Raw genomic sequence first — 9,390 nt, 5'->3', positions numbered from 1 at the left:
ATAAGCAGACACCAGTATGAATTCGAAATGCATTTGCTGGCGTATATTACACCATTGTAAATAAAGTTTGTTGAATAATAATGATAATTTAAAAAAAAAAATCGAACGTCGCTAGGCTGTTGCTTGCATCACGTGATTTAGTTGACAGCAGGCTGACGTCATCAGGACGCGACGTTGCCGGAGATTCTGGGGTCACCCTCACGTGTCTTGTGGTCTGGTCACTGGGGTGCAGGGCAGGATCATGGCAAAGAAAAAGAAATTGGGGCTCATTGCTGAGATGGCCCGAAAGATCCGGGCGTACAGGGAGCTGAAGAGCCGGCCCCGGGACTCCCAGCGCTATGCTGTCAACTATGAGGTTGTTGTCTGTTCCTTGCTTTTACACAGAGGGTTGTTCGGCACATTGTGTCATGCAGCTTGAGCCGTGTGAAGTAATTGTGCACATATGTGTGTCATACAATCAGGGCTGTGGAGTCAGAGTCGAGGAGTCGGAAGCAATTTTGGGTACCTGGAGTCGGAGTCGGCAAAAAATGAACCGACTCCGACTCCTACTACATTTAAATTGGAATATAAAAAAGTTTGTTTAAATGTCCCAATTCACAAAAAGTTATAATTAATTCCGTATTTTTCGCCCTATAAGACGCACCTATGGTTTTTGAGGAAGAAAATAAGAAAAAAAATATTTTGAACCAAAAGGTGTGCTTTTGGTGGGTTTTGAACTAATGGTGGTCTGTGGATGACACTGTTATGGGGGGCATCTCTGGGTGGCACTGTTATGGGGGGCATCTGTGGATGACACTGTTATGGGAGGCATCTGTGGATGAAACTGTTATGGGGGGCATCTGTGGGTGGCACTGTTATGGGGGGCATCTGTGGGTGGCACTGTTATGGGGGGCATCTGTGGGTGGCACTGTTATGGGGGGCATCTGTGGGTGGCACTGTTATGGGGGGCATCTGTGGGTGCCACTGTTATGGGGGGCATCTGTGGGTGCCACTGTTATGGGGGGCACTGTTATGGGGGGCATCTGTGGGTGCCACTGTTATGGGGGGCATCTGTGGGTGCCACTGTTATGGGGGGCATCTGTGGGTGCCACTGTTATGGGGGGCATCTGTGGGTGCCACTGTTATGGGTGGCACTGTTATGGGGGGCATCTGTGGGTGGCACTGTTATGGGGGGCATCTGTGGGTGGCACTGTTATGGGGGGCATCTGTGGGTGGCACTGTTATGGGGGGCATCTGTGGGTGGCACTGTTATGGGGGGCATCTGTGGGTGGCACTGTTATGGGGGGCATCTGTGGGTGGCACTGTTATGGGGGGCATCTGTGGGTGCCACTGTTATGGGGGCATCTGTGGGTGCCACTGTTATGGGGGGCATCTGTGGGTGCCACTGTTATGGGGGCATCTGTGGGTGCCACTGTTATGGGGGGCATCTGTGGGTGCCACTGTTATGGGGGGCATCTGTGGGTGCCACTGTTATGGGGGGCATCTGTGGATGGCACTGTTATGGGGGGCATCTGTGGATGGCACTGTTATGGGGGGCATCTGTGGATGAAACTGTTATGGGGGGCATCTGTGGATGGCACAAATATAGCATCTTATCTTATGTGTCATCCACAGATCCCCCCCCCCCCCCCCCCCCCCCCCATAACAGTGTCCCTGTGTAGTGAATGGGGGCCGGCATCTGTTTCTGTAATGGCAGTGGGGCCCGGTGCCTGCTTCATTCATAAAGTGGGCGGAGCAGGCGCGTGGCGTAGTGAGCTACGCTACGAGCACCCACCCGGACTCCTGACTGCCAAGAATTTAGTAGTAAGTAGTACAGCGCTAGATTTAAGATGATTGGAATACTTTACCAATACCCACAAGTTAGATATGATTACCGTTACTACAGTGAGCGGGGCCCGGTGTAGTAGAATACAGTGACTGCACCGGGCCCCGCTGCCATTACAGAAACAGATGCCGACCCCCAGCCCCTCCTCCCTCTCAGCCTATTCACCGAACGGTCGCAGCATTCGCCCCCCATAAGACGCACTGCTATTTTTCCCCCACTTTTGCGAAAAATTCTTTCTTACTTCTCTACTGTAAGAATAAAGGCCAATGCATGCAGTGCGTCACGGTTCCGCAAAACGAACACGTTAAGTGACCGTGAAGAAGCATGCTTTTCATATGCTTCACTATACGGCATGCAACGCACAGTTAAGGAGCGGCAATACTTATACTTTCCATTGTGTTGTGTTCCGCTGTTACAGGGAACGCAACGCCCATGGTTAACCTCGCCTCTCACGGATAACTGATTAAGTAAATATGTTTTTTGCAGGACTAGAGACACTTGTATAAGTGACGGGAATGGATGGTCAATAGCTCAAGACTGAAGCTGTAAACCATCGGAAAAACTCCTGTCATTCAGCTAAGGCTATGAAACCTTGTAAACTCAGATTGTTAGCTTAAACTTTAAACATGACTATGGGATTCTACTAGGGAAATCAGGTTTTACAATAAATGCCCCGTCCTGGATCCTCCCACTGCCCGATCTTCAGCAGAAGATCAGCACACAAAGGAGAAGGCAGCGGCTTCCTAGCCAGTAGTTCTGTGGTAATGACATGTATGTTGCCTTTCTGTGGGTATATAGCTTGACCTGCTGACCCTCATTTACTGGAAGCCATTTGGCACCAGGAGAGATATAGTTGTGGACTCTCATTGCATTCGTTGGTGGCCATTTGGCACCAGGAGTGGTGTGGAGTGGGCCCGGCATGCATGTTGGTACCTGCATTCCTTGGATATAATGGAGGCCATTTTGGCACCAAAAATGACAGAAATTAAAGCAGGCCCAGCATGCATGTGGAACCTACACTCGCTGAACTGTATGATAGCCATCATGGCACAAAACAGGTCGAATTTAGTGTTAGGAACTAGTGTTGAGCGAACTTGTGTTTTAAGTTCGGCGTCTAAAGTTCGAGTTCAGGTTAGGGCTCTTTCACACCTGCGTTCTTGTTTTCCGGCATAGAGTTCCGTCGTCGGGGCTCTATGCCGGAAGAATCCTGATCAGGATTATCCTAATGCATTCTGAATGGAGAGTAATCCGTTCAGGATGCATCAGGATGTCTTCAGTTCCGGTACGGAACGTTTGTTGGCCGGAGAAAATACCGCAGCATGCTGCGCTTTTTGCTCCGGCCAAAAATCCGGAACACTTGCCGCAAGGCCGGATCCGGAATTAATGCCCATTGGAAGGCATTGATCCGGATCCGGCCTTAAGCTAAACGTCGTTTCGGCGCATTGCCGGAGCCGACATTTAGCTTTTTCAGAGTGGTTACCATGGCTGCCGGGACGCTAAAGTCCTGACAGCCATGGTAAGTGTAGTGGGGAGCGGGGGAGCAGTATACTTACCGTCCGTGCGGCTCCCCGGGCGCTCCAGAGTGACGTCAGGGCGCCCCAAGCGCATGGATCACGTGATCCATGTAATCACGTCATCCATGCGCATGGGGCGCTCTGACGTCATTCTGGAGCGCCCCGGGAGCCGCACGGACTGTAAGTATACCGCTCCCCCGCTCCCCGCTCCTACTATGGCAACCAGGACCTTAATAGCGTCCTGGGTGCCATAGTAACACTGAAAGCATTTGGAAGACGGTTCCGTCTTCAAATGCTTTCAGTACACTTGCGTTTTTCCGGATCCGGCAGGCACCTCCGGCAACGGAAGTGCATGCCGGATCCCAACAACGCAAGTGTGAAAGAGGCCTTATCGAAGTATCCCGTTATCGATTCTAAATTCCGTTATGGTCCGTGGTAGCGGAATCCATAACGGGATACTTCGATAACCTGAACTCGAACTTTAGACGCTGAACTTAAAACACAAGTTCGCTCAACACTATTAAGAACCCGTCTTACAGCGATCGCCTTGACGTGCGGCAGACGGGCTCAAATAATTTTGTACAAAATGATTTGCCAAGCATCTCTAATTTATAAGTGTAGCACTTGCAATTATTATGCATTTTTGTACTTTATTTGGTTTGCAGAGAGATGTTGCATTGTACGTTTTGTTTAACAGTCTTGTTCTCAGCCATAGCAACGTGCCCCTGCGCATTGGGATGTGCTGACTAACCCCCTTTTTCTTTGCAATCCCATATAGCATGTGATGTGCACATATGTCTGTCATTTAATCCCATATAGCATGTGATGTGCACATATGTCTGTCATTTAATCCCATATAGCCTGTGATGTGCACATATGTCTGTCATACAATCCCATATAGCGTGTGATGTGCACATATGTCTGTCATACAATCCCATATAGCGTGTGATGTGCACATATGTCTGTCATACAATCCCATATAGCGTGTGATGTGCACATATGTCTGTCATACAGTTCCATATTACACGCAGTATCGCAATGTGTTCTCCCGCTCGATAAGTCGCCCTAGACGAATTTGCTTTAAAGGGGTATTTCGGTCCTTATGGGATAGGGGATAAGTATTAGATTGGTGGGGGTCCTACTTCTGACACCCCATTGATCACAAGGACGGAGACCCCGTACCCTGCAGGTCGGACATGTACACTTCCATTCCATAATCTCTATGGGAGTTCCAGAAAACGTGGAGTATAGCGCTTGGCTTTTTCCGGAACTCCCATGGCGATGAATGGCGTGGCGGTGTGCATGCTCAACCTGCTGGGTACACGGTCCCATTCTTGTGATTGGTGGAGGTCCCAGCGGTAGGACCCCCACCTATCTAATAGTTATCTCATTTCTCACAACCTGAATACTCCTTTAAAGGGGTTATCCCATGACTAATGTAAAAAATGAAAATCATCAGACATCATATAGTACGTGACAATCTCTTTCTAACAAAGCTAGAACCAGCCCTGTACCTCACATGGATCCAGAGATCTCCCATTCATTGCTCTGCTAGATTTATATCAAGCAGACAGCTCAAGGGGAGTGTCTTTTCTGCTGCGGCTCAGGGGGGGCGTGTCCATGCTCCACCTATCACAGCTCAAGGGGAGTGTCTGTTCTGCTGCAGCTCAGGGGGCGTGTCCATGCTCCACCTATCACAGCTCAGGGGGCGTGTCCATGCTCTGTCCTTTCAGTTGAAGAATGAAACTGAGCATGTGCGGCCTTCTTAGTGAGCAGGACAAAGAAATAAGAAAAACAAGCAGCAGGTGGCGCTATACAGATACATTATATTGAATAACTCAGGGGCTATACAAATTTTTTTTATTACATGCAATTACAAAAGTATTCAGATCCAGGGGCTATTTTGATAACTGTAGAATATTTTTTGTGGGAAAACCCCTTTAAGGCTGAGGCTATGCGTCCGCTTTAGCTGTGAGATGCAAAGATTGCAGCATAATGAAAATGAATAGAGTCCCGTTTCTTGAGGCAAGTCGCTGGAAATCCAGTAGGTTTGGAGGACAGGCCATCAATATTGTACTCCTAGAAAACCCCTTTAAAAAGGTACACAACTGGTCTGCAAGTATGCAACCTCATTGTCCTAAGCATGGACCTTGTCATGTATGACAGACTTCACATTACTTTAAGTCGCCATAGTTAGAAACAGGGCCCTGCATTTTTTTTCCCCAAACCAGCTCCTCTCCATGAGCTGTGCTGGTATTGCACCTCAGCCCCACTCAATTCATAGGTTCACTCAGATTGTCCCTGGATATTAGGTCTCCGTAGGGCTATTTACTAATGTTGGTGATGGCGTTCTGATTGGCGCTAATGTCTGACTATGGGATCCCACCGTTTCTTTTAACAGACTATGAGTCGACCCTTCACTGGCAAACGTCTGCCTGTTTTAGCGTGGGAAGACGTAAAGAACGAGAAGAGACTTTTCACTCTGCTTTCTGGCTTAAGAGCGTTTGGAGTGGGACGATTGGTGACGAGGAAGTCGTGGCTGGAGGACTATAAGGAGCCCTGTTACTGGACTATAACAAAGGTCAAAGTGGACTACACAGCCGAGGTGAGAACTGCGCTATTTAGGAGGGTTGTCCCTTAAGGAACCAATTGAGGCCCCACCATCACTAGAACAGGGGTCCCAAGCCCCCTCATTGCTTCTCACGGCACGACTGCATGTGACTTGTGGAGGAGCAGACAGTGACCCATCCAATTTTAGAGAGGTCATCAGTTTGAATCTTAAAGGCTATGGACACCTTCAAAGCAATTTTTTTTCATTGCATTTTGCTAATTTTGGACAAAAAATCATTTTCTCAATTAATCTTGATTGAAAATGTTTCTCCGGTTTTGAAATACAAGGGTTAAAAGATTAGTCTGTTTCCCAAGTATCACTTCTCAGTCCAATCAGCTGACGGCTCATGTGAAGCCTTATTGCAGATCTTCTGACCTTATTTGCTCATTTAAAGGGGTATTCCCATCTGAGACAATGGGGGCATGTCCCCATTGTCTGATAGGTGCAGGTTCCACCTCTGAGACCCGTACTGATCAGACAATGGGGACATATCCTAGCGACATATTGAGAACGGAGCGGGAAAGGTGGTGGCTTAAGGATCCCAGGTTTCCCCGGGTCTGGCCACCACCAGGCGCTCTCCCCATAGAAGGCATGGGCGCCTGCTTCGCTAAGATAAAAGTCCTGCATGTTAGCTTAGCAGAGCAGGAGCCGCTCCGCTCAGCTAATCCTGGCATAGTACATGGTTACAACCTGTCACCGGGATAGTAAAGTCTATTAACAATAAAGTATATTACTAAAAGTGTTGTTATGACATTAGGGACATTTTAACAAAAATGTCTTCAAAAGTTTAGTTACTCTTACCAACTTTTCAAAAAACTTTTGATATATCATAGAGACATATCAAAAGTTTTGATCAGTGGGGGCTGAGCGCTGAGACCCCCACTGATCCCTAAAACAAGGGGAGAGAAGCCCTCGCATATTCCACTCTTTCCTTGCAGCTGAGGACTGAATTGACACGGGCTCATAGACTGCTAAGGAGCCCGTCTCGTGCAGTGAGGAGAAAGAGCGTGAGATGCGAGTGCTCAGACCCCCACCCATCAAAACCTTTGATATATCTCTATGACATATCAAAAGTTTTTTGAAAAGTTAGTGATGATAATTCATATCAGCCTGCAGCAGCCACTAGGGGGAGCTCACTGCATGTGGATTAGGCTACTTTCACGCTCGCGTTTCTGGGTCCGCCTGTGAGATCCGTTTCAAGGCTCTCACAAGCGGCCCAAAACGGATCAGTTCAGCCCCAATGCATTCTAAATGGATAAGGATCCGTTCAGAATGCATCAGTTTGCCTCCGTTCAGCCTCCTTTCCGGAGGCCGACACCAAAACGCTGCTTGCAGCGTTTTGATGTCCGTCTGACGAAACTGAGCCAAAGGGATCCGTCCTGACTTACAATGTGAGTCAATGGGGACGGATCCGTTTTTACTGACACAATATGGTGCAATTGAAAACGGATCCGCCTCCCATTGACTTTCAATGTAAGTCAAAACGGATCCGTTTGCATTATCATGAACCAAAAAAAAAATGGTAATGCAAACGGATCCGTTCTGAACGGATACCAGCGTTTGCATTATAGGTGCGGATCCGTCTGTGCAGATACAAGACGGATCCGCACCTAACGCAGGTGTGAAAGTAGCCTTATATAGCTCCTGTTGAACTCAATAATACTTTAGAGGACCTTTTCATGTTTTTTTTATTAATTGAGATAAATCACAGCCAGGGAAAAAAAATAATAATTACCCCACCTTCTCCCTGGCTGTGGCGCTCTCCGCTGTGATTGGATAGCGGCACAGCCAGGGAGAAGGAGACGCCCATTGAGAAACCCTGGCGTCTCCTCCTTCCTGTACCGATGCTCAGTATTAACAGGGGGGCACAGCGGGGTGCAGGAGCAATATTTGAAAAAAAAAACAGGCAGGGTGGCAGCATCAGCGGGGGGAACCCCGCAAGTAAAGGTATGATACAAAACCATGAAAGGTCCTCTTTTTAAAGGGGTTATCCTTAGAATAGGTCATCAGTATCGGATCAGTGAGGAGTTTGACACCTGGGAGCCACGCCAATCAGCTGCTAGCTGGAGCCACAGTCACTAGAACTAACACCGTAGTGGCCATTCCTGGTTACTGCAGCTCAGCTCCCATTCACTAGAATGAGGGCTGAGCTGCAGTAACTCAACACAGCCACTAGAGGGTGTGCGCCGCTGTCTGCTTTTGGCTCTGTACACTGTGTAAGATAGGTCATCGATTTCTATGTCCTAGAAAACCCATAAGCTCTTAAGCTCCCCCTAGTGGTGGCTGCAGACATCAAGCCTTTGCTCTGTGAAAAGGGAAGCTCCGACCCTAATAAAGGAATCTGCTCCCACCCAGTTTGTACTTCAACATTAGCTTTGTTTTATCATTAAGCATCTGTCATGTGTTTTCTTCTAGAATATGGACTATGGGCAGGCTTGGGGTTATTTAACATTCCGAGGTAAGTCTATCTCCATGATGCATTTCGCCCTCTGGACGCGGCTATATAATGAGCCACCGGGCAGGTGTTTCATACCATTCTTGGTGGATTGAGGCTCCACGTGGCCACGTACCCCATTACATAATACTTCTCCCCCCTCGCTCCTCCAACCAGGTAAACAAGAGTCTGAGGAGACCGAGATCAGCAAAGCCGTGTACCACGACTGGCGCGTTGTACCGCGGCACGAAGAGGACGACTTTAAGACGTTCACGCCTGTGCCAGAGCCGGAATCCTCGCCCTGTGTCCTGTACCCGCCTCTCCTGAGGGCTATGATGTTGGCCCAGATGCAGAAGGAAGGGAATCCAATAAGTGAACCTCTGCTGGATCTTCAGAGGAAACGCATCTTCTCCAGAGTGAAGTTTGAGGAGGAGAGAAAGGCCCGCTTGGGGACACCTGTATGACAAAGACTTCCTGTATTAATGAACATTCCTGGTGCCTGGCGCTGTGCTAGAGGTTTGGCATCATATGTCTGCATCACCAGTGAAAACCCATAGACTCCATGTTCCGGCCTCCCAGTTTGGAGGTGTTCTGGTCGCGTCTACTGTGTCCCACGTAAATGAATAATGTGATTTTAATAGCACCCGCTGTTCATAGGGGGCACAGGGCACTAAAGGTTGTGATCAGTTGATGCACAGGACCATTCATATGTAGTGAGCTGTAATAAACTCCATTTATATCATGATGTAAGACGCCATGTTTGATCCTATATCGCCTGCTTCACCCGAAAACATTCTGTGTCCTTAAAGGGTTATTCCTTTGTTTTTGCATCACTTCGGTCAGGGGTACGACCTCTGGGACCCCTATCAGTCCTGAGAATGGAGAGGCTGCAGCATCCACTTCTGTTTTTCCTGTGCAGCTGGATGGCCACTGCAGGGAACAGTGAAGGGGATACGTGCTCAATCAGCGCTGCAGCCCCTCCATGCTCGGGAATGGTGGGGGTCCC

General features: G+C 48.5%; 1 protein-coding gene across 1 annotated transcript; it reads left to right on the top strand.

Annotated features, from left to right (window-relative positions):
- The first annotated feature begins 141 nt into the window (after nt 1–141).
- Nucleotides 142–9,129, top strand: MRPS34 (mitochondrial ribosomal protein S34). The gene is made up of 4 exons (XM_040439324.1): nt 142–355; nt 5,741–5,944; nt 8,366–8,408; nt 8,562–9,129. Exons 1-4 carry the CDS (start codon nt 242–244, stop codon nt 8,846–8,848), a joined length of 648 nt encoding a protein of 215 aa, XP_040295258.1. The 5' UTR covers nt 142–241; the 3' UTR covers nt 8,849–9,129.
- Nucleotides 9,130–9,390: the final 261 nt, after the last annotated feature.

Source organism: Bufo bufo, chromosome 7 (genome assembly GCF_905171765.1).
Source record: "Bufo bufo chromosome 7, aBufBuf1.1, whole genome shotgun sequence".
NCBI classification, from domain to species: Eukaryota; Metazoa; Chordata; class Amphibia; order Anura; family Bufonidae; genus Bufo; species Bufo bufo.
The sequence above is the reverse complement of the archived record's forward strand: the minus strand, read 5'-3'. Positions and strand labels throughout refer to the sequence as shown.